The sequence below is a fragment of the Nelusetta ayraudi genome, unplaced genomic scaffold, assembly GCF_046127955.1.
Source record: "Nelusetta ayraudi isolate G7.1 ecotype Tasmania unplaced genomic scaffold, CSIRO-AGI_Nayr_v1 ptg000233l, whole genome shotgun sequence".
Lineage (NCBI taxonomy): Eukaryota > Metazoa > Chordata > Actinopteri > Tetraodontiformes > Monacanthidae > Nelusetta > Nelusetta ayraudi.
This window is the reverse complement of record NW_027466282.1, coordinates 420,644-445,033: the sequence shown is the minus strand read 5'-3', so window position 1 is coordinate 445,033 and position 24,390 is coordinate 420,644. Positions and strand designations below refer to the sequence as shown.

The window sequence follows — 24,390 nt, the reverse complement described above, 5'->3', positions numbered from 1 at the left end:
ACGGGCCGTGTTGACACAGCCCGATTGGAGACGGAGGAGATCTGCTAATTGGATCTGCTAATCTGCTAATTAAGCATTAGCGATTTGGCCGGCGTGCCAGCGCCGCCCTGCAGGGCGGGGAGTGAGGGGTGGTGGGGGTGCAGGGCTGGGGGGAGGAGCGCCACGTGGGCGGGGTGTCATAGGAGCACGGCGGGCTTGTCAAGATCCGCTCGCATCGCCCCGCAACGCTCTCGGTTAAAGAGCGAATGTAATTAAAGTCCCGGCCGGCCCATTCATTGAACCTATTTAAAAATGTCAGTTAAATCTCTCTCTGCCTCTCGGGGCGGCCGAGACGCCGCTTCCATACTGAGCGCCTGCCATTTACTGAGAAACATCAAGGGTGCGGTTGGAGGGGGGGGTTGTGAGAAGGTGTTTCTCTCTTAAAGACGATGGCTGCTCTGCTGGAAAACAGCAGGTGGTAAAAAAATAAATAAAAATAAAAATAAACAGGAGGGAAACTTGCTAAAGGGGTCAAATAAAGTTGAGATTTATGTGACTCCAAGCAGTAAAAAAGTTTGACTTCAGTTGCAATTTGAGGGACGTTTCTGACTTTTTGGCCGGCTTGAAACGGGGTCGTTTGCAATTTACAGGCATCGTTACCTGGAATATTTGTAGCAGAGAGAGAGAGAGAGAGCTCTCCTACTCTGAGACTTCTCCGAGATTAATAAACTGGAAAGCTTAAAAAAAAGAAAAAAAGGCATTTACGGGTCGGCCAGAGTTTGATAGAGACTGGGAGGTTCTTTCATCAAATCGAAGAAAAAAAAAGAAAATGTTGCAGCGGTGCAACTTTTGATCCACAAACCAACAAACCTGCCAGCACAATAACTTTCATAAACTGCAGACTTGTATTTCAAGCAATGCACAGGTTTAAAAGTCGTGAACAGGCTGAAGAGGAAAGCATGTCAGAAGCAGGAGAGGCTGGAGACGAGGCCCCGCCCACCCAGACCCTCCCACCAGTGTCAGACTCCTGCAGCCAAACAGTCATCAGGCGGCGGGAAGGTGGGCAAAGTTTTTTTTTTTCTGTGGGCAAAAATAAGACGGCAGATTGTTCATCTCGGAAGGACCCCATTCCCCTCCCGTCCCCCTCCCTCTGATGGGGCTCTTCATCATTTATCTAATCACAGCCGCCCCTCGTCCAAAATGTAATATAGCGTAATTATGGGCTATAACCGTTCTCAGGATATTACGCCGTATCTGGGCCACGGCACACTGGATAAACACCGTCTAATAATGGCTTTTAGTGGTCTCCGGAGTGACTTTCTCCTCGGCGCATCCGCCGCTCTGCACGCCTCCCGAGGCCACGTGTCGCCATCACGCCAGCGGACCAGCATCGGTCTTCTTAATGGCAGCAGGAAGGAAGACGAACAACGGTGGAGTTTCTCTCCTCCCATCAGGCTGTCGCTGACCGCGACAAAAAACAAAACTCCCAGAGATTTATGTTTGTTGGTGTGAACAGGCCTCTGCAAAGCTGGTTCGCCTGATTGGAATTAGGCAACATCCCGCTGCTGAAGACGGCCGTGAGAGATCAGAGTAAGATTTGTCTGATTGATGGCTGAACCGATAAGGAAACATCGGCTCAGCTTAGTTCCAATGACGGAAACGTTGCTGCCTCAACAAATCACGTTTGGACCAATCGCAGGACGCAGACGCCAAAGTGTACAGCACAAAGTGAAGTGTGTCCCGTATCGGTTCATTACGGGACAGGTTTTTCACTTGCCAAATATGGGACAATCGCGTATTTTACAGGAGGGTTGGCAACCCTATCTAGACCACAGACGGAAATCAAATGAGGTTTTGTCATTTTCCCTAAATAACGGGTGAAATTGTGACCCTGGAGAGATTTTATTTTTCCCGGGACAGGTGGTGAAAAAAGAGAACAATTCCGGGAAAAACGGGATGGGTGGCAACCCTAAGATTAGCGGGTGTGCTAATCGCATGGAGCTCGAACGCCGCGGTTGGGCGTTGGGGCTTGAGTGTGAACCAAGCTGTGGGAGGACAAGGTAAAACATAGGATCCAAAACTGATGTGACCGGCGAGCAGAGAAAATGTCCCGAGCTAGTCAGCAGCCGTGGACGAAAGCAAAGTGAGATTCGTCTGTGGACAGTTTAGCTAGCGAGCCAAAGACGACAGATATGCTCTGTGTGAGAAAAGCTTTTTGAATTAGGTGAGATGCATGTCCACGCTGCATCCCAATAGTGAGACATTGAGCGTATTATAGGAAAAAGAAGAGCATTACATCAGAGTCAGCTAACTCTTACGCTGAAGTCTGCGATAATGTCGGCACTTAAAGCTGTTAAGGTAAAAAAGAAAAAGAAAAAAGAGACATCATTGTACAGACTTCCCACAAGAAATTAGAGGTAATTAAAAGTGTGTAGATCTGTTAGGGCTGATTATAAGCTACGTGTTCAATCAAAAGCTTCATATCTAACCACTGTACATACTGTATATATGTATTTTTTCTTTTTCTTTTTTTTCTTTAAGAGTCCCCAGGCTCGTCGCATGAGAAAAGGGAGCAAAGGTCAAAATGGTTAATGACGATATTCTTTATAAAGAAACCGGTGACACTGCATGACATCGCCTATCATTAGAAAAGTGATATTTAAAAAGGAACAAAAAAAAAAGAAAAAAGTGGAGTAGCGGAGAATGAAACCGTGTTAGGAGGAAGCGTCCTCAAGGTCAGAGCCGGCGAAATGTTCATTAATTGGACTCCCGCAAGCGCACTGGGCTGTCTGCTGGCTGCTCTGGGAACATTTACAATAACAACAGAGGGGACTGTGTGTGTTGTAGGGCTGAGCGGCATCAAAGAAATGACATCGGGGCCTTTGTGCTCATCTGTGTACATAGCGCCGAGCCCCCCGGTGGAGGAGCCGTGCCAGGAAAACTAGCCACTAATCCCGCCTAAGAAAAAAAAAAAAAAAAAACTAAGACAAAAAAAACAAGAGGTGGCCAGACAATGGCGGCCGCTTCCATATGAGCGGTAAACAGACGGCCAAGGTCAAGGTCGCAGAGAGCTTCTGCTCAAAAACACAATGGAAGTTCCTCCTTATAAGGCAAAAATACTTGCTATATTACTACAGTATTATAATACTACCATGTTAGTGCTATTCTGCAGCCCTCTGTGATGTCACAAAAAACCAATGCCTCACGGTTGGTGACACCCCCAGCCAGGTGTTGGCCCGATCCTTACTTTTTCGTTATGAAGGTGGAGGGTCAAAACAAGGTTTCAGCAGCAGGCTGTAAACAGAGGGCTAAGTGTTCTGGAGGTTTCTTGATCACTGATCATTCCAGGCTGCTACAGCGGAGTTCAACATAAAAAAACAAAAACAAAAATAAAGCGGGGTTAGTTTTGCACGTCCAGTTTGAAACTGTTGACGAAGCATCAGGCCGCGATCGAAACTTTTTCTATTTTTTATTTCTCAGTGTAAACCCCTCGGATGTGACGGCAACCTCCTGGCTCTTGTTTAAGTCTCTGCTCTCAGGCGCTTTCTGCCGAAAAGTAATTAAATCAATACCCCCGAGACTCCCTGACATTGTTTACATACATTTCTCTCTCTCTCTCCCTCTCTCTCCTCCCCCCGGTGGCGGCTGATCCCGACGTCTACAGAAGAAGAAAAAAAAGAAGTGGAACGCGGCAGCAACAACTGCGAGACGCTGCAGCGCATCAATATTCATCCTTCAAACTTTCAGAATAATGGAAGACCACAGCTGGTCTGCAGAGTTTAAGAGTTCTGCATTATTTTGGAGTGACATTGGGAGGGTCAAAGTGGTGACGTGGGTGAAGTTGAGCCGCCGACAACTTTCACTCACGACTCTTGAGAAGACATCGACAAGCTAAAACCTTTGTCTTTAAATCTGAATTTTGGGCTAAAATGCCAATATTTCAGGGCGTTCGGTTTTGTGGCGTTGTGGTTCATACGACACTCAACCGAGGAGAGGGATCGGTGCCTTTTGTGACATCACAAAGGGACTAAGTCCAGGCCTGCGTTGATTGGAGCGAAGAAGGAAGTAAAAGGTGAGATTTTCTTTTTTGTAGGCTGTTAATTTATGTTTAATTACTATCTGTAAACGCGCTACGACTTGCTAAGAGTTAGCCAGAGGTGCCGGGAGGAAGGGGAGGGGCCCCCTGCGATCAGCGGGCGGCTGGAATGACTGACAGCTTGGATTAATGGGAAAATTGTCAGTCAACATCTGGCGGCTCTGGCAAACAGCTGCGGCGACGGCCAACGGCGCTCTGAGCACCTCGCGGTGCACAGAGGCGAGGTGACAGGAAACACTGGCAGCTTTATATTTATTTATTTATCCATTTATTTGTTTATTTATTTTTCAGGCGCTGATATTCGCTGGAGGTCCCAAGACCAAAGCTGCTGGAATTAATTCTGCCCTTTAAGTCACGGGAAGAAACGAGCTGCTTGAAATAGAAATGAGTCTTTCACAACGTAGGAAAAAACAACCCACAACTGATAAGAGCCCTGATTGGCTCTCACCTGAGTTCCGACAGATGGACTCTTAAAGGGTCACTAAAGTTCCAGCAGGAGGCGCTGAAATGAGGTTTCCGAGGGAGGGGGGGTGGGCGTCTCTGCTCGTCACCTGCTGGCCTTAAACGAGAGTGAGGCGCTAATTAAACTGCATATCTGAGACAGTTTAGGGCGGCGGCGAAGGTTCGAGCTTCCCACTGCTCGGCAAAAAACATCTGGCTCCTCCGGCAGGAAGCATTGTCGCACGTCGCAGGGAATTAATTAATTTACTCACTGCTGCTTTTTGCCATTTCTTTGGATTTCCTTTTGTGTTTTGTTTTTCTTTTCTTTTTAACAGGAAAGTGTGTAACAATGCCAACGATATGTAATGACAGCAATAAACAAAGCGTTATGATTGTTTATTTCAACATGCAAACCGGTCAAGATGAAATATGTTTTCCGCATTTAAGGAATTTCAATGCAATAAATATGCGGTTAGATTAAATAAATGTGGCTGCGTTCAGACTGCAGCCAAATCTGATTCAAATCAGATTCCTTCTCAAATACGATTTTTATGGCTGACTGTCCACACTGGCTCTGTTCAGACTGGGCCACATTATTGACCCATCTGACAGATTGCTGTAGCAACAATGTCGGAGCGGAGGCGTCGTCCAGCGTGGCGTGCAGTGTGTGACGTCATATCATTGCGACAGCGGCACTTGTTGCGCTACATGGCCTGGAGCTTGGCTTGAATGGAGCTACAGTGTCTCCTCACACACTGATGAGCCAATGAGTTTCCTCCTCTGTCCAGGGACTGCTGCTTTCTACTGCTTCTCTCTGCTCCATTACGTTACAGCTCTGCACCTGGAATGGCGCCCTCTGGTGGCCCTCTCTGGTCTGGCGCATTGGCTCTTGCGTCGTCACAGACGGTCGAAACCCATCGGTGTGTTTGGAGCTGTTCACACTGAGACACATCTGTCCAAATGCCATTTGAAACTACCTCCCGAAGGTGGTTTCAATCCCTTCAGCAAAAATCAGATTTCATGTGATTCGTGACTGTTCAGACTAGACGAGAGCCATCCGGTTTCAATCTGGATGGGCTAAAAATCGGATTTTGGCTGGCAGTCTGAACGAGGCTTTAGACAGAACGGAAACCCGTCCTGCACCTGAGTTTTTTTTTTTCTTCCAACATTGTCGTCGTTCATCATCTATTCTGCACTTCCAACAACATTTTCAACAACTAAATTCAATCTGGTACCAAAATCCCCCAAATTTTCCTGCAGTGTTTTTTCCTGAAGTTTTTCAACCCCCACAGCTGCATGACATCACGACCGACGCCTCTTTAGTCGAGGTTAAAACTAGAGTTCTAGTTGAGCTATTTATGAAAATCACTTTCAGCCAAGGCTGCTGCCGCCTCTTCATCATCAAACTGACTCTTCATCATCAAGCCGTCGCTTTGGCTGTCACGAAAAAAATAAATAACCTGCCGCCGCGTCCCTTCTCGCACTGTGTCATGCGGTGAGTGACGCCGGCGCCACCATCTGTTCCTTTGATAGTCAGATGGCCTGGGGGTCGACGGAGGCCAAAACCCTCCAAATCAAAAGCGGGAAGCTGGTGTGAAATTCTGCCTAATCTTTTAAAGCCAGTCGCCACCAATTAGCTCTGCGCTCGACGCAGGCAGCCGGGCATCAAAACGAAGCCTCGGAGAATTCTCTTAAAGCGGCGTAGCGGAAATTAGTCTTCTTCTTCTTTTTCCTCCTCCTTTGATTTTTTGTTTTAAGGAAAAAAAAACAAAAAAACCCCGCAACATTCGCCCTGACGCTAACTGGGCTTCGACACGTCCCGAACCTGGCAGCCTCGTCCTCGGACGGCGAGAAGTCCCGTTCTTTAGCCGCTCGCAGCAAAGTGGCCATTATATGGCGGCGTTGCTTCCCGCCAATGAGCTCCCCTGAGCGCGGCGGCTCAATTATCTCGCCATTTCCAAACGTTCGCTGACAGCCACGTTGGCAGGTGTGTCCTTTCCTCGACTCTGCACGGGGAAAATCTGCCGGCTGCTGCTGCCGCCGCCGCCAGCGCCAGCACTAGCCAGCGGCTGACTTAACTGACATCTCTGCTGCAAGGCGGCCTTTCATTAGCGCCCCCCGGAGACTGGAGTGAGATGAGAGGAGAAGCGCCGGAACCACTGCGGCTGCCTTACAAATTAGGACGTGACGGTTCGGATACTGACGCACTGGACCCACCTCTCTGCTGCCGCCCTGCTGGTCATCTTCATTTTGGGGCAAAAATGCCCAAAAATGGGTGGTTGGTTGGCAAACGTCCAACCAACACACAGAGGTGACAAAGAAGAAGGAGGAGGAAGAGGAGGCACCTGCATCATCAACAGGGCTACACTTGTTTGCGCTAGTTGAGGCTCCGCCCCTCCCTTCTCGCCGCTACCTGGCCTTCTTCAGAGGGGGAAACTGTGGAAGAGTCTCTCTCTCCCTGCTGCTAGTCACGACCAGCAGGGCATCGCCATGGCAACCGCATCTGAGAGGATGCTGGGAGGCGGGCGGGCGGTCAGCGGTGACAGACTGTCTTTGTGTCACAAGCTGAACCTGCGACTACAACCCCCCAACAACCCTCATCCTCTCCCCCACCCTGCCCTGAGGCCAGACTGTTTGCATATTTTACACAAACAACTAAAAAACAAGCACTTATTTTTGTCTTGTTTGGCTGAATTTTTCATTAAATTTGTTTCACATTTTTCACTCTACAGATTGTTTTTTTGCAAATATATTTGAACGGAAGTTCCTGCACATTTAACCTCATGTGTATTTTTTATTTAAATAATTAAAAAAAATAATTTATAGGGAAAAATAATTGGCATTCAAGACAAATGAAGAACCATATTAGCAGTAACTTGCCTGAGACGGAAATGAAAACGAAATAATAAATCTGACTCCCTGTCACGTCGGCGCTGTACCCCCAGTAGTGAGCCCTGAAGTATCATATTTGTTTCTGCTGAATACATCAATAAGTGCAAGTCATATGGTGAGCTCTTTACTTCAAGTCTTGATCTTATTTATATCTCTATTTATTACATTTTTAAGATCATCTAACATAAAGGAAGTTTGCTGTAACTGACCAATAAGGTGCCGGCAGCAAAGCGCATGTGGGCCACACCCGCCTCAGCGAGCATCCATCGTATCATCTGTCAACCACAGTTGGTCTTCAAAGGCAAACGCAGCGTGTGTCTCTCAGAAATGTGCGGCTATTTCTGTAACACTGAGCTAATGCGGCGCTGCATGCAGGGAAACCCGCTGCATGACTTGCAGCTTGGAGCGTCGGGCGGCCAGAGGTCCCCGTGATGTGAATTCTGAATCAGCTGAGCTCCACCGCACCGAACCGTCAATATTCAGCTTGAACCTGCAGCGGACGAACCGACGACTTCCCGAGCAGCAGCGGCAGTGTTGTTGTGAGGCTGGACACCCACGTGAGGCGCCTGATCATCAGAGCTTTTCCCCGGGACGGCGTGGGCGAGCACGCAGACTCTTCTGCGACTTGTCGGCTCCTTCTTTCTCTCCCTCTCTCTGTCTTGCTTTCTTGTTGTGGTCGGCCGGCGGCCACTTGAGAAAAGCAGAAACAAGTTTGCGTGACACGAGAGGAGAGCGGACGAGGGCCCTTACAGCGTCGGCTTATTAAAACAGGTTCGAGTGGTATGGAGGAAATTGGCTTTTCTCTTCTTTTTTTTCAAAGGACCCATGTGATACATTTAAAGGGATCACTCACCATGTAATGGAAGAACACGCATGTGTGTTTAAGTGCAGGAGGCCAGCACCTTTTTTATCCTGACATCCCAACATGCTTCCAGAGAGACCATCCGCAAGCAGGAATTGATGTTAACATTTCTGACCACTAGGTGGCACTAAGTCTAATACGATGTACATGTTACTGTTTAAACTGTCCAGTCTAATCGCACAACCGCTGCTGCAGGAAGGACTCGGCTCTGCACGTTAACCCACAACCACGGTGGTGGGTTAATCACAGCGTTCGTCCATCCACGACAAAAATGATGTTTGGCGGCGGGCCAGTTAGCCTCTGATTGGCCGGTTTTGTCCCATCAGAAACCAGAATCACTGAGCGGGGAGTGATGTCACAAAAAGGTGTTCACTTTGAACCCCTGGGTGCTAGAAGGTGAGGTCAGTTTACAAAGTCTCATCAGGAACTGAGACTCGTGCTGATGAAGAAAATAAATAAATAAATAAATAAATAAATAAATAAATAAACAATTCACGCAAATTATGAAAGTAGAGCGACGATGTCATAATGAAAAGGGGGAGGGATGCAAGTAAGGGGAAATGAGAAAACGATGCGAATCATTTGCATTCAAATTAATGAGAGCGCGCAAATGAGGTCTTTCTTTTTCTTTTTCCCTCCTTTGCCCTCCACAAGACAATCATCCCATCCTGCTGATATAATCAGCACAGGCCGCACCGCCGCCGCTCGCTCCCGTCCCTCCGCCAAACCTTCGGGGGGAAAAGAGCCGTAATTGGCTGGTCGGCGCCGATGTTTCATTGGTCGAGTGGCGGGCAAACGACGGCGGCGCTGCCGAGGCTCCTCGCCGTGTCAGTTATGAGCATGTTGGAGACGCAATTAACGCAATAAAAATCAAACGGGGCCCGAGTGTCACACGGCAGCAGCTCTGGAAAAACCTGACAGAACACCAAAGTCGCTCTATTGGAAAGGGGGAGGCGACTTCTGACAGGGACTGCATCGTGATTGGCCCGTTCAGATGGGAGTCTGTCAGACTGTTCAGGACTCCTAGTGGTGCAGGAGCCCTGAAGGAGTCGGACGGTAGATCCGGCTTTTTCAACATCTAAGCCCCGCCCCCGACTCTGAACCATTTCCCCTTAATAAAGACCACTGATTGGTCAGTGCCACACCGGCTAAAAAACAAATCCAGCTGAAACTTTTCAAGTTGGATCAACAAGAATTTAGACCTGAAATCCCAAACATATATAACAACAAGCTGTTGAAGTCATTCTTCACAAGCTAGCAGTCTTTTTTCTAGGCTTGTCACAACAAAATTCTACCAATTACTCAGTTCAAAATGGGCCAATCAGCTACTTCCTGACCTGCGATGCCACATGTTGACCTCTTCTTTTCTTCCCGTCTAAGCCCCGCCCTCAGCCCCTGTCTCTTTCTCCTTAAAGGGTACTGATTGGGATTGAATTGGGGATTTTTTTCAAGCTGGACAAGTTGGTAAAGACATGCTGGCAGAAACAGGAGCAGGAACAAGTCAACAGGAAGCAGACATAAAGAGGAAGTAAAGTTAAAAACAAATAAACAAACAAATAAATAAAAAGTTACCAACCATGAGCTGCAGGTTCAGTGCTGGGCGCAGTGTCTGAGCACACAGGGAGAGCGCATGGCAGTTGAGGAGGAGGAGGAGGAGGTGTAGGAGGTGGAGGAGGTGGGAGGAGGAGGTGGGCAACAGGAGGAACAGCATGCAAATAAAAAAAGGAGAGACGAGGGAGGGGAGAAAACAAATGACACCCATAAGAAGCAGAGCATTCAGAGAGACCAGAACATGACAAAAGACATACGGCTGCAGGGAAATCCAAAGCAACGAAAAGAAAAGAAACAAACAAACAAGCAAAAACCCAAAAGGCAGTGCAGAGAAGATAAACATGAGCGCGCATACAGTCACACAGATATACCCTCCTTCACCGGCACACACACACACACACACACACACACACACAGACACACACACACACACACACACACAGACACACAGACACACACACACACACACACACAGACACACACACACACACACACACACACACACACTGCATTTTTGTTTTGTTTATTTCAGTGCACACGCTGGACGTCGCGCCCAGCGGGGAGCCGGCAGACGCTGCTGCAGGAGATACGGAGCAGGCGGCGGCAGAGACGGAGAGAAAGGCCGGACTATCAACCAGGAAATAATTGTGCAGCTGCAGCTCAATGCGACGGCAGGTCTAAACAAAAAGCAAGCGCTCGGCGTCCACGCCACAGCGTTTCCATCGGCTTGAGGAGACGCACGACTTGATGGACGCCACCGTCAAATAAAAAAAAAAAGAACATGCAACTTCCAGTCTGTCACTTGAGAAAACTATCGGCAAAGTACTTGTTCCAGGGTTTCTCCAGGCAGAGGTTCATCTACCAAGTTGTTGGTACCTTCACCTGAAAGCAGAGAGCTCTCAATGTCTTTTCTTCTCCATTTGAAGACATGGAGGTTTTTTTTATTTTTTTATCAGAAGCCACTATTTGGTTTTTGTTTTTTCTGGAGGTTTCCAGCATGATTTCTTTCTCCGCCGGTGCATGCTGGGTATTCTAGAATGGCCACTGCTCTTTATGATGCCACTGGTTGTGATGCTCTGTCACCTCTGTGAAATCAGTTGCAGCTCGCTGATTTAATTTGAAATTGGACATGAAACTGGTGAGTGAAGCAGAGATGGCGTCACATTTTATTGAGCGCACTGTCTGCGTGTGCTGTGTGTGTGTGTGTGTGTGTGTGTGTGTGTGTGTGTGTGTGTGTGTGTGTGCGCGCGGCTAAACCAATAAAAACTCTTAAGTCACTTCTCCAGATGGTGTTTGTGTAATTTAAGCCCCTGACAAATGTAATTGATATCTGTTTCCCTTTTTTTTCCCCAGCCTGCACCTGTTCCCCTGTCCTGTTCCGCAGTCTGGGATGAATAAATTGGTTGTCAGTGCCGCTTATAGTCTTTAATCAATTAAGAGCTGATTGCTTTTATTTGCACAGGATGGACCATTTATTATCTATTTTTCTGGCCAGGGATTTATGTGGCAGATTATTGAATTAGGCAATTAGGGAAGTCTTTTCTCTTCTTCTTCTTCCTCTTCATTCTTCCTCTTTGTCTCTCCACATTAAAACAAGGCCAAAAAAAAAAAATAGGCTTGGAGAGAATGGAGATAATTTGGCATGTAATGACCTCATTGAGTAAAAAATAAAAAGAAGACAAATTGCGCTAAGACTGTTAAAAAAACATAAATTATAAGATTCTTATGCATTCCACAGTTCTAATAAATGCGATTTTGTTCATTTAAGTGCGTCAAAAGAGCTTGTGCTGAGGCTGAACAGTCATTGGTTGGTTAACGGTCCACTCAGGCTATCATTTGTGTATTGTGATCTCCGACTGTTTCATCCGGCTCCAGCCACAACAGCCCAAGGAGCCTTGCAGACGCGTGGTTGGCTGGCTCCATGTGCTACTGACGTTTCCATCGCTTTGCCTGTTGACTCCCTCGAGTGTCGGACCTGCAGCCTCTCAACAAACGGGTCCCTCGGGTCCTTGGGTTTTAACGTGCACGGCAGTGACTCCTGAAACTCTGCGGTCCAATCATCTTTGCCCCGCGTCCACATTGAGAGTACAACATTGTATTTTTTTTTTTTTTTTCACAAACAGCTGCCGTCACTAAGGATTAGTCCTTTTTAGCTCCAGAGTGGTTCCACTAATCTCCGCAGGCACATTAGAAATAATCAGCAGCAGCAGCCGAGCACAAATCAGTCAAAATGGCTACAATCAGAGCCGCTGCGAACGCAGGAATCCATCAATCGGCCGCACGCACGCACGCCCGAGCTCTTCTTTTAATCCAATCAGGCGCCACAATCAAGCACAATGCCGGCGATTCCTGTCGAGCCTCGTGAGATTTGTTCCAATTGAGCCAGAGGACCTTTGATTGCGGGCTGATTTTTTTGGAGAGGGAGCATTGTGATGTTTCCTAATGCGGCGCCCCTCGGAGATTTACACACACAATAGCCGCTCGGCTTCGGTTGCCGGGAGCCGGAGATGAACGTCTGATCCCTCCTCACTCTCTGTCACCCTTTCATGCCTCCGTCCCTCCGGTCCACAGGTGCTAGCGGCTCGTGGTTCAAGTCTCCAGTGGGGGAGAAGGAAACTGGTTCAAACCGTAAATGGAGGGTGAAATAAAAAGAAGGAAACATGTCTATGAAACGGTGGGACGATGGGAGCGCGGTGGGCGCTGGGAATGAAAGCCGACAGATTCTCCTCGTCAGACTCTGATAAAGGAGGTGACTGATGCACGGTGAAGCAATGATGGCAATGGAATGTGCAGCTTTTTTTTTTTTTTTTTCCCATGTATGGCGTGAATGGAGAACTCAAAGAGGTGAAAACAACAACGTGAACTGGATGTGAACTGAAGCACATCCATATTTGTATCTAATGTCTTCATTTCATTAACTAATTCCTTTGAACACGAAGAACATGAAGCTTCAGCGAGGATCAGGCCAACACAAGTTCCTCAGTGTCCAAGCTGGTGAAAACGGATCCGCTGAAGTCCTCACTTACAGTTCTTTTTTGTTGTTTTTTTTAAAGTCAACTTCTGAGTGCTGGTGTCCTGTTTGTTGAGCCTCTCTCTCTCTCCCGCTCTCTCTCTCTCACTCTCCCTTGCGCTCTCCCTGCATCACAAAATCCCTCAATCTTACGTAACAGCAATTAGCCTCGTGCAATATTTAGCTAAGTGCTTTACAGCAAGCCCCTCCCCCGCTGATGGAGCGGCCCGTCTGTCGTTCGGTGGAGAGCATACAGACGTTACTTTGTGGTTAGAGAGAGAGAGGCGGCGTGGGACCTGTAGCCCGGAGAGGATTCGGGCTGTTGAAAGTGTATTGACAGCGAGCAGCCTGGACGAGTGAGTGAGCGGCACGACGGAGGCCTTGGCCTGCTGTTTGTCCTATCAGTCCCCGCCCACCCTCCCTCCCACACACAGAGAGAGAGAGAGAGAGAGAGATGCAGGGCAAAACCCACGGTACTTATTAGAAATAATCCCAGGCCTTAAGACTCAATACGTACATGTTTTTTGGTTGTTGTTTTTTAAATCCAGTAGTTCACAAAACATGTTTATGTATGACTCACTGAAGGCTGCTCCAATGCTAAACTTTGCAACCTTAAAAAAACAAACAACAAAAAAAATCTTGGTATGGAATAAAAGAAAAAATGCTTGCGGCCGTTTTTCTATGGGAAAAAGTCCCGGCGCAGCGATGGTACATTCAGTTCTGGATTCTTAACTCTGCTATAAACTACTTGAATGATCATATTCATTCGATAGTAAAAAAAAAATGAGCCCTCGTAAAATGTGTCCTGGTTTTATGCAGTTATGTTGAGATTTTACGACAACTTCTTCCAGACGTCGTCGTGTCAAAATCGTTCCACACCTCCTCACGTTATGCTGCGGCTGATTGCATCCAGTTATGACGAGGACTATTTTGGAAAAAGAGAACGGCTTTGTTTAGTTAAGTCGCGTTGCCCTGCAGTGACAATGTCTCGCCAGTTGGGGACGGTGTGGCCTCCTTGGAACCGCGATTTCTGGATCATCAGCATGATGGCAGCTGCGTGGCTGAGATTTCCGCTCTAGCGCCCTCATGTGGACAATGCTGACCATCAGTCTGAAAGCATCAAGTGATTGTGTCACCCACCATGCTACTCGTTAAAAAAAAAAAAAAAAAAAAACACAGAGGAAGATCAGGAGGAAGAAGTTAGGATGGCGGCTGCAGCTGAAAGGATCAGCGCGGGTGCCATCCTGCAGTTGCAGTTTCATCACAGCCGGAGGCTTTTCTTGACAGTATTGTTTTGTTTGTGTAGCAACAAATCTGATTGGTCGGACCAGAAAAGCAATGGAGAAACAGCCCATCCAATCGCAGAGAGATGCGTTGAGGGATTTCACGAGCAGTGTCTGTGACGAGAGGATCTTTTAGCTGCTGCGATAAAACAGCATTGCAGCGTCTAACCTATTTTTTTTTGTTTGTTTGTTTCTTTTGTTCACACTCACTTTGTTTGAAACACTGTCATGGAAGTCGGACGAAGCCTCTTGGAAGGACTCCGAAAATATGTTTTTTTTTTTTTTAGCGAAACAAGTCAACGAATCAAATCTATCTATCTATCTATCTATCTGTCTGTCTGTCTGTCTGTCTGTCTGTCTGTCCCACAGATTTGGGATTGTGATGTGAATCTTGTTATGGGAGACAAAGAAAATATGGAAACTTAAAAATCTATGACATGGAGGGACATGCAGTGATTTTTCAGATCTCTCTCTCTCTCTCTCTCTCTCCCGCCCGCACACACACACACACACACACACACACACACACACACACACACACACACACACACACACTGGTGATACTGTACCTTGACTGGCTTCGGGGTGGGAGGTGGTGGAGGTGATGGTGGTGGTGGTGGTGGTGGCTGTGGTGGGTTTAGGGGTGGTAGTGGGAGCATCTGGATGGAAGGACAGCAAGGATGCGTGACAAACACAAAAAGCGGGAGGAGACAAATGAGTAAAAACAACACATGAAGTAAAAAAAAAGAAGGATAAAATGAAGAGTGACAAAGACACGATGGTGTCGCAACGAATCGTCAGAGGAGACAACTTTAAAGGCGGTTGGCGAGAGAGAGTGACGCTCTCGTCGGTGAGCTCCTTCCCTTTCATGTCGACACGAGTCGCAGCGACACCGAATCCTCGCCGCCGATGGTTGTTGGAAGTGATTAGACGTCTTTAATGAACGACACGTCTCCGCGCTCCATCATCCCAACGCTCGGCAGCGATCTCCACAAACAAGACGTGCCCGCGCATATCTATTACCTGTGACTCAGTTGGGGGGGTGGGGAGGGAGGAGGAGTGGGGAGTGAAATTTGGTGGGGGTGGGGGGGGGGCACCGTAAGCACACGGTGGAAGGAAATGATACAGACCCTCCAGAAAAACATAAAGAGAAATGAGGCGGATGATGCATGAAGGGCTTGTTGAGCACACGCACTTAGAGCACAAGCCAATTTTTTCCCCCTCCCACGGCTTTCCTTTTGTAGTTCATGATTATCTGCCAGAGATCACCCCCCCCGCCCAACCCCCCCCCACCCACGACCCCTGCCAACACCAAAGGAGCGATTTCAAAAGTGGCGTTTCTGCCGCCAACGAGGCTGAGCTGACGCCGCCACTTCTTCGTCAATGACCTTCTGTGTTGCCCTGATTGCCGGGAAACAGAGAAGAAAATATATAGGGGTGCTCTTGTAGCAATGTTAATTGCAAATACATTTCTCAATATGTGTGTGTGTGTGTGTGTGTGTGTACAAACTTCTGTATGTCTGCGCTTTCTATTGTTTTTATTATTTGTACTTAGTTATTGCATGCTTCTATATTTTATGTACATTTCTCAAGTTGACTGGAACCCTGTTACGAAAAGAATTTCCCTCGGTATAAATGAAGTATTTCTGATTCTGATTCTGACTCTGAAACAAATCTGAAATTGCGCACACAGATCTGGTAAGGGCAACAGCTGGTAAGACCTCTCGATTGGCTGTCTTTTCACACGTGATTTTTGCTACACTTTCGGCAGATTTCGAAATGTATAGAAAAGATTTGTCTGTAACTTCGACTTTCCTTTGCTCTGAGCACAGGCTCACGGGCTCACACTGCCAGGCTGCCATAGCAATACAAGCCTCCACACCATTAGTCGGTGCAGAACATCCAGTGATGTGTTGGGTGTTTGTGTGTGTGTGTGTGTGTGTGTGTGTGTGTGTGTGTGTGTGTGTGTGTGTGTGTGTGTGCGGGGTAGTCATTTGCAAGTGCTGATAAGGAGAACAGTCAGTCTAAACTTAATGAAATACTGTGGCCTAGGATGTAGCGTGTATGGAGGGAGGGGAGGGAAGCCTTTGAGAAGGAGGAGGGGCTTCTTTATGATTTTTATATTGGTAAAGCTTCGTATACTGCGCATAAATACATGAATAAAGTGTATACTCAGAGTATAATAAAAGTAATTTGGCTTTCCTACATATAACTAGGGTCTTGCACTCAGTTAGTTGCCATCCTGCACCACCATATTTCTATGGAAGCCTCTGTGGACAATCCAGCTGCCTGACAGCGTGTTTCATATTTAGGGTGATTGTCAAATAAACCAACGAAGAAGAAGGCGGACGAGGTATCCAGGTTTATGTCCGCAGGCCACCGTAGATCACTGGCAAGCTCGGGAGAGGGAGGGTGAGAGGGCGATCGCTGCAATCTAAAATGTAGCCACTTGATGTTGCTGTTTCTTCTCAAAATCTCTAAATATTACACACTTAACCATTAAAGCTCCTGACCCATTCCCAAATTTGGAAAGTAAACCAGTGGTTTACTTTCTGCTGGGACAGCGGTTGCTGAAATCACCACAAACTGATAAAATCAAATGCTCAAAAAATTCCATGAGTGACACTTAAAAGTTCTATATTGTCTTTTTGAAGTTGTCCCTGTTTGGAGCGAGGTCGTTTGTCACGTCAAAACAGTTGTCTTCCCTGAGGACAAATTTGGCTTCTCGTCACTTGTTGTTTTGCTTACAAAATCATGTGTTTCTCTTCTTCTTCTCCTCCTTCTTCTTCTTCTTCTTCTTCTTCTTCTTCTTCTTCTTCTTCTTCTTCTTCTTCTTCATTTTCTGCTTATTCTGCTTCTCCTTTTTGTTGGCTCTTGAAGAGATGCCTTTTGAGTAATGTGAGGACCGGAAAGGCTGCTGTCCGAGACGGATATTTTAAAAATGCAAGTTGAGGCTTAAAGGTCAGCTGCTGAGGCACAATAATAATTTTAAATCCTTGCTGGATTCAATCCCAGCTGGCTCCTGCTTTTTTAGAGAGTGTGCTGTGGCGACCGAGAGCGGAGCCACAGATCTGAAGCTCCTCAAGCTCCAGGGGGTGGCGCCGTCTAATTGGGTTTATTCTGATCGTGCACTGTGAGGGTCCAGCAGATGTTTGGGTTCGTCCGTGTCAACAACTCATTAAAAACACCAAAACAAAAAAGACAGGTGTGATTGTCTGGCCACCTTTCCATAGCGGCTAGCTGGCGGCGCACAAAGCGTCCGAACACACCAGAGATCATTGACTTTCCATCTGTGAGTCATCGCTCCAAAAAACAAAGACTCTAATAATATCTTTTTTCAAACTGTCATCAAAACACGACATATTCTCACAAGAACTAGCTGTATAACAAAGGCCTTTTTTTTTTTCTACGGCAGTAAATCATGGCAGCGTATTGTGTATTCCATCAGTCACATTGCATTGTATCAGGCCGTTTGTACTGGATTTTATTGTCTTGTCGAGTCTGTCACATTGTGTCATCTGGAGCAACTCAACCAGCAGGGGGTGCTACCTCCTACTGGCCCTTGTTGAAGTGTTCCTCACTGGTCTTTCATTGTGATGTTTTACATTTCGTTATATGACATCTTTGTGCGTAATGTCTCATCTTGCTACGACGAAAACAATGTATCAAAGCTTATTATATCTCACTGTGTCTTCAGATTGTAGTAACTAATTGCATCCTATTGTATCATACTTTCATTTCTTCTGACTGTATGATATAATTTTGCCATATTATTGAGTCAAATGAATCAAAACGTGAAAGAATAGCATTGTGCCTTATGCTAAAGTCACGTCATGTTGTGTATTTTTTAAATCTTGTCACATCAAACGATACGACATTGTAACTCAATGTTTTGCATTATATTGAACAGAACACTCTCCTTGTGCAGTCCGTTCACGGTGGTCTGTTCTGCTGCCGCTAGTGCTGATGATTGAAGCAGAAAGAAACGACTTTAAAAGATTGTTGTTGCATTTTTTTTCTTTTACCCAGAAGGAGTATAATTTTCTGTCTGACATGATTCTTCCACACTTTTATTGGCAATTCAACAGAGAATCTATGAATATGGAAATGCCTCAGACAGGAGATGTCACGGTTTAAGTGCAGAGGAGGCTACAAGTTCCCACACTGCACTCCTGCAAATTGATCTAAGGCGAGTCTGACAACTCTGGCAGATGAATTTAAAGCGGAAAAAAGAAAACAAAACAACCAGAATGAAAAAAACAACTATCCATCTGTCACTTTATGATAAGGTAACAGTGGCAACCAAAGGGAAAAGGAAACAGGTGCATGCCGCAACGGCAATTTGTCATGAATGAAAAGTCCTCTGTGGCCTTCAGAGGAAGGTGTTGCATGGACAACATTGAAGAATATTTTTTTTTTTAGAGGTTTCTACAATTAATAGAGAGCCGTCACAGTTGATTCTCCTCTCTGGACAGAGATCAAGTTAAATGAAAATCTCCTGTGTATTATTATTGAAGCTTCTGTATTTGTTAAACATGTTCATAAATAGCGCAGGAGTCGCCAGTGCCATCTGTCAGAATTTTTGGTGAAAAACAGAAGATGAAGAAGCAGCACGATTACAGGTATTAAATATAAGTGGAATCAGTTGAGGCTTTAGAACCTAACCTCTGGCCGATTTGTTTTGGGACCGATGAAATCAGACATCCTCGTAACATTTTAGAGCCGACAATTTAACTTTCGCTCAGGAGCACTTCAAGGGTAGCATGTTGTGCGCACTCGCAACTCAAATGGGCCGTTTTGGTCCACGGCCTGCGCCGCAGAGCCACTTGAGCAGCTCGCGGCGGCGACTTCTGGGGAAACTCCGACCTGCTTCCAGTGGAGGAGACGGTGGAACGTGGAGGAGGCAGCGGCTCAAACAACATCAATCCAACCAACCCGTGGAGGCCGCGCACAGACCTCCCGCCTCCCTGTTGGAGGAAAACCATGAGGGTCACATGATGTTGCAGCGGCGGCGAGGGTGAAGCACCACGGACCACTACGGCCCACTTCGCCGCTAACGCTGTTAGGGTCAGCCGCTCTGGCGCTGCTCTCCATCACTCGGGGTCGCGATGCTGTGGAATCAGACGTGTTAGAGGGGATTCGGGGCCGCGGCTGCATTTGTTCTGGCTCTCAGGATAGGGTTAGGGGGCGCCGTGTGCACTCTTTTATCCAATTACGGAGCTCTAATGCACAGCCGGCGACCTCGTGCTCATATGGTTGCTGTTTTATTGTGCGTTTTAATGTGAGAGAATCTATGTTGACGGAAGAGGCAGGGACAGTTTTGAAGGTTTCATGGAGCAATAAATCTGAATTAAAAATGAAAATCATGGTATATGAAGGCCGTAGCTGTAGTAGTGGAAGCAGTGTTAGTATTTCGGGGGGAGTAAAAGTACAGTGGTTATTGGATTTTGATCAGTTTTGATCGTTAAGTAGGAGTTGAGCCAAATCCAAGGACAGTTTGGTATTTGTAAACCGTTGTCCTCGGCCGCTCAAGGGATCTGACTCAACAAAGTCAAGACTTCAGTTCAACTGAAGGGTTCTTTTTTTCTTTTGGCTTTTTAAGTGGACCATGAGTTTGGAACCAACAGCCAAGATTTTGCTGAACTTTGCGTGACGTTTTAGCCAAGGCGTTGAGAATCATAGCATCTCAAGACAGACGGACATGGGTTTTCCAAAAGGCGTCCACACAAAATCCATTTTGGCCTGATAACAGATTAACTTCACCATAGTTAGGTTTGGCAAGATTTTGTCAACAAGGGTTGCAGTTGTCGTTGGACTGGCTTGCATTGCCTCGAGTTCTCCCCCAGTGTTAATATTCAGGGGCTGAGGACTCGGACCCGTCTGCTGAATGGCCTGGCCGAGCTGAGCTGTGCTGTAAACACACCGCCCCAAGATATAATTGAAAATGTTTATGTCTTTTGTCGATTGGTCGGCCGATAGATTCATTAGCGGCTAACGGGCTAGCGCAGTGCACAAGCGCCATGCTAATGCCTCTGCAGGTCGCCGGATTTCCTCCTCTGTGCTTGTGTATGTGTGAGTTTGAGGGACTGTGTGTGTGTGTGTGTGTGTGTGTGTGTATGTTTGTGTGTGGTGATGGAAGGTGTTCCGGAACATTACGTTCTTTCTGTTTGGTTTCTGACAGTGCGGCTGCAACATTACGTCTTCCCATTTGCGATGCGAAAGGTTCAGCGTGATTTGCCGTTGAATTACGGCGGCAGACATTAGTGCCGAGGGCAGGAGGGGCGGCTGACACATCAAAGTCATCAAAAGAGGACAGGAGTCTTCTGTGCTCTTAATGGTCTCAGCTCCCTGTTCTTTTTTTGATCATGTTGCCAGGCTTTTAGCACGTGCATGACTGCGTCCCTCTTTGTCTTGGTCATGGTGGATTCACCTCGCAGGTTTCAACATGTGGTTAAAAAAAAAACAAAAAAACATGCATCAAGGCCACGTGTAGTCTGTGGGATAATTCTTCTCCTTGGCAAACAAGTTTAAAACTTTCATGAAGCAACTTTGTTCATCTCTGTTCTTCCTTGTGGGTTTGACTCCGCCCCTCAGACCGCCACCTGCTGCCTCCGTCCAAATATGTTGACGGTCCAAGGCAGCACCATTCTTATCAAGAAGTCAAACCTTGTCATTTTAGTAGGACGCTGCAAACAGAGGGCTAAATATGATGTTTTCTGAATACGTAGCGTAAGCGTTTGACCGGGTTTTTTGGATAGAGAAATGATTGGTGGAAATATGGGACTTTTAACAGACAAGAAGCCCAAAGATGATTGGTTTTGATGGTGCGACTCCGCAACTTAATGAAGAAAAAAAAATAAATCTGAATATCAGAGGCTCATCGCATCGCTCATCCTTCACCTTAGGTGAGAACTATAACCCAGATTCTGATAGTAGCCCTCAGCCCAAATCCTTTTCAGCAGATCCGAGTCTCGTTAAAGAGGAATAAGACTGGGAAAACACAAAACAAAAATACAAATTAAGAAAAAAAAAGAAAAACGCAAAAGCACTTAAATTCGAGGTTGAGCGTGATTATTACAGAGATAAAACATACAGCGCGGCGGCTGTTAGTGGCGGCGCAACACAGCTGCCGTGTGGCAGGTGGCGGCGAGCAGCTTTCCGATCTTTTTCGCCGGCACCTCTGTTGTTTTATTGCACTCATCATTAGCACAGCGGTGCTCTGCCGCTGTAAATAACATCCATTCAGCCGCCGTCCGTCAGGCATTCCCAGCACCCACATCGGAAAAAAAAACAAACAAAAAAAAAAAACAAACCAAAAAAAAAAAAGCACACAAAGCCTTTTCACTCCCCTAATTCCCTCTGACAATAGCAGCCCAATACTTTCACTGCAGGCTCAGGATCCACCCAAAGTGATAGTGAGGTAATTCTGGCCGGGGAAAATGGACACGTTATTAGAGTGTTGGTATCAACAGCGTAACCCCCCCCCCAAAAAAAGCACACCAATATAAATGTTATGAGGGCAAGGGAATAACATGAAGTGAGAGAGGGATTCAATGGGAGAATGAAATATGGCATTTTTGTGTTGCAGTTTTGTGTTTTTTCTTCTTCTGGGATTTTCCAACAGAAGGTCCAACATTCTCGTTTTCCCAGTCATTAAATGAGCAAAAGTGAGCAGCGTGAGTGCAGTGTGAGTGCAGCGTGACCTGCGTGACCTACGTGTCCTCTTTGTAAATCAAAAAAAAAAGCAAGAAAGAAAGAAAGAAAACAAAATCAAACCCAGCAGCAACAGAGAGAAAGCTGTTGTTGGGAGTTGTTGGGAAAGGTGTTGTGGGTGCGATGTCACACGTCGCCGCAGGAGGACAAGTCTGAAACATCATCGGCTTCCACCGACCACGCTAAGGAGTTTCGCAGGCTCATTATTGGTTGGCTGACAAAATCTAACCATTTGCCACAGAAATTAAAGGACCCACATTCATTGCGTTAGGACGGATGATGACTCGCCAGTGACGACATTTTCCCCCGAAACTCCGTAGATTTCCAGGAAGCAGCGTGTTTAAAAAAAACCCTCTGTTTGCTGCCTTCCATTAGAAACCATGATTTCTTGGACAATGTTTTGTAAGGGGCACTGAAACCAGGTCCCAGGGGGCAGAGCCACAAGGAGTAGGATGGAGGTGTGGTCACTGACCCTCAGGGAGGTAGCAGTGCTCTCTGTGATGTCACAGAGGGCCAATTTTCAGAATTGTGTTTACAACATTTAAAAAAAAAAAAAAGATTGGGATGCATGAAATATATTTAATAAAATCCATAATATGAGACCTTTAATGTACCTACAGTCTCTGTGACAATTGTTTCAAAGGAGGAAGGAGGAATACATAAAATATCCAGAAAGTGATTCTTAGAAAAATACAACACGATGATGTTAAGAAAGAAATAAGTTGTTTTTCCCTTAAATTCAAAGGAATCAATAAGGATCCCACAGTTTTGTTTTGTTTTTTTTCGGGAGGGTAATAAAATGCAAAGCAACAGTGAGGTGCGGGCAGAGAGAGAGGGAGAGACACAGACAGACAGGAAGGGGCGTGGCCGTACCGTAGACGTAGAGGATGTAGTCATCGAAGGACTCGCCCACCGAGTTGGCGGCCATGCAGCGGTACGTCCCGTTGTAGGACTTGTTCAGGTTCTCGATGTACAGGTCGGCGCCGGTGATGACGGCGTGGGACGGCACAGTGTCGTCCACCTTGATCCAGGTCACCTGCTGCGGCCTGGAGTGAGGGGGAGGAGTCAGCCAACATCATCATCATCATCATCATCATCATCATCATCATCGTCATCATCATCACCGTCATTTGCATTTCTGACTCAGTCAGTTTGCAGATCGTCTACTTCCAGTTTGAAGTGTCAGCCTGTCGATGATAAAATCCGGACATTTTTTTCCAGTGGTCACCCGTGTTACTGCAGACGAAAATCCCATGCTGGCCAAAAAACATTTTTCCTACAGAAGGCAATACTATAATAACAATACACGTGAGATGGTTGACAGGACGCCTCCAACGTGAAACACGGTTCATGTGTATTTTGAAGTCCAAGATTTTTAATCTTTCTAAAACTTTTCCAGAGGCCAGAAAATCCTCACAAAAGACTTTATTCCCAGCGCGACGTCCTGGCTTCCTCTTGTGCTGTGATCTCAGCTCGTTCACGTTAGCTGATGCGTTCTGATGTATCGTGCGAGTTCCACAGGCATGATGGGAAGTGACACCACTGCTCATGCTCTGATCTGCTGGTTAGTTCTTATGATACAGTATGTCTATTTGTCAGCCGGTGATAATCACCAATCACTGCCCTCTGAGGAGACAACGGGGGCGGGACTTCGCTGTGAGAGAAGGACTCTGATTGGCCAGTCGGCCTGTGACCAGTTGTGATTTCTCTTCCAATCTCAGTTTTCCCCACAAAATTAAAGTAACGCTCTGAGAATAAAAGATTGTTTGTGACTCCGCGACACACAATAAGACTCTTGATGCCGCCGCAGTTTCCCAGTCTTCCACTGGCCCGGTTCGTCTCCATCTCGCCTGCTGCACGCATCGCAATTACGCTTTCTCTTTGAACGGCAACTTCTGGCAATGGATGTTTTAAAGGGAGCCGGGGCGCGACAAAAGTGACTCAACGCGGTAACACTGTTCCCATTTTGTGGGCCTTCAGCGGCGGACAATAGCCGATTAAAGCGGCTCTGACCGCATCTCCGCCGTGTAGGTGGGCGCCGACCCGGCGTCTGTTGCTCTCGCCTCGCCCTCAGCCGAGGTCTGCTTGGGGGGTAAGCGCTTCCATTTATTGGTTTTTTTTTTTGCTTTGTTTTTTTCACGACGATGAGCGCCGAGCCGCCGAGGGTGAGGAGAAAAAGAGGAACAAAACAAAAAAAAACAAGAAGAAGAAGAAGAAGAAGAAGAAGAAGAAGAAGAAGAAGACAAAACGCCACTATTTTGCCGCCGCAACTTCCAGCGGCCTGCGCCAGACGCTCTTATTTCCCCCGAGCGCGCTGATGGGCTCTCCTGTTGCATTTCTGCCTCCGCCGCCTTGTTTTTTTTTTTTTTGTTTTTACTTGCTTCTCCTCCATTTGAAAACATCTGGTGTGGCGGGAGCAGGCAAATGGGAGAGAGGGAGAGAGAATAAAACACAGAACACACACACACACACACACACACACACACACACACACACACAAAATACTAAAAGCCCGGGCCAAAACCGGCAGAACAAAGAGGCGGAGTCATCAGCCTCTAATGTC

The 24,390-nt window shown here is 46.8% G+C and overlaps 1 protein-coding gene across 6 annotated transcripts in view; it reads right to left on the bottom strand.

Annotated features, from left to right (window-relative positions):
- The window catches only part of LOC142882112 (cell adhesion molecule 1-like), a 265,213-nt gene that overhangs the window by 5,915 nt on the left and 234,908 nt on the right, over positions 1–24,390 (bottom strand). For 2 of the 6 annotated variants that reach the window (XM_076016651.1, XM_076016652.1), the window contains 3 exons: positions 22,701–22,873; positions 14,684–14,773; positions 9,847–9,879 (listed from right to left, as the gene is read on the bottom strand). In XM_076016651.1, the coding sequence (XP_075872766.1) occupies positions 9,847–9,879; positions 14,684–14,773; positions 22,701–22,873 (296 nt within the window). Of the gene's footprint in view, positions 1–9,846; positions 9,880–14,683; positions 14,774–17,756; positions 18,078–22,700; positions 22,874–24,390 lie in introns of those variants that run through there. The other 4 variants (XM_076016654.1, XM_076016653.1, XM_076016656.1 and 1 more) reach the window with 4 other exon arrangements.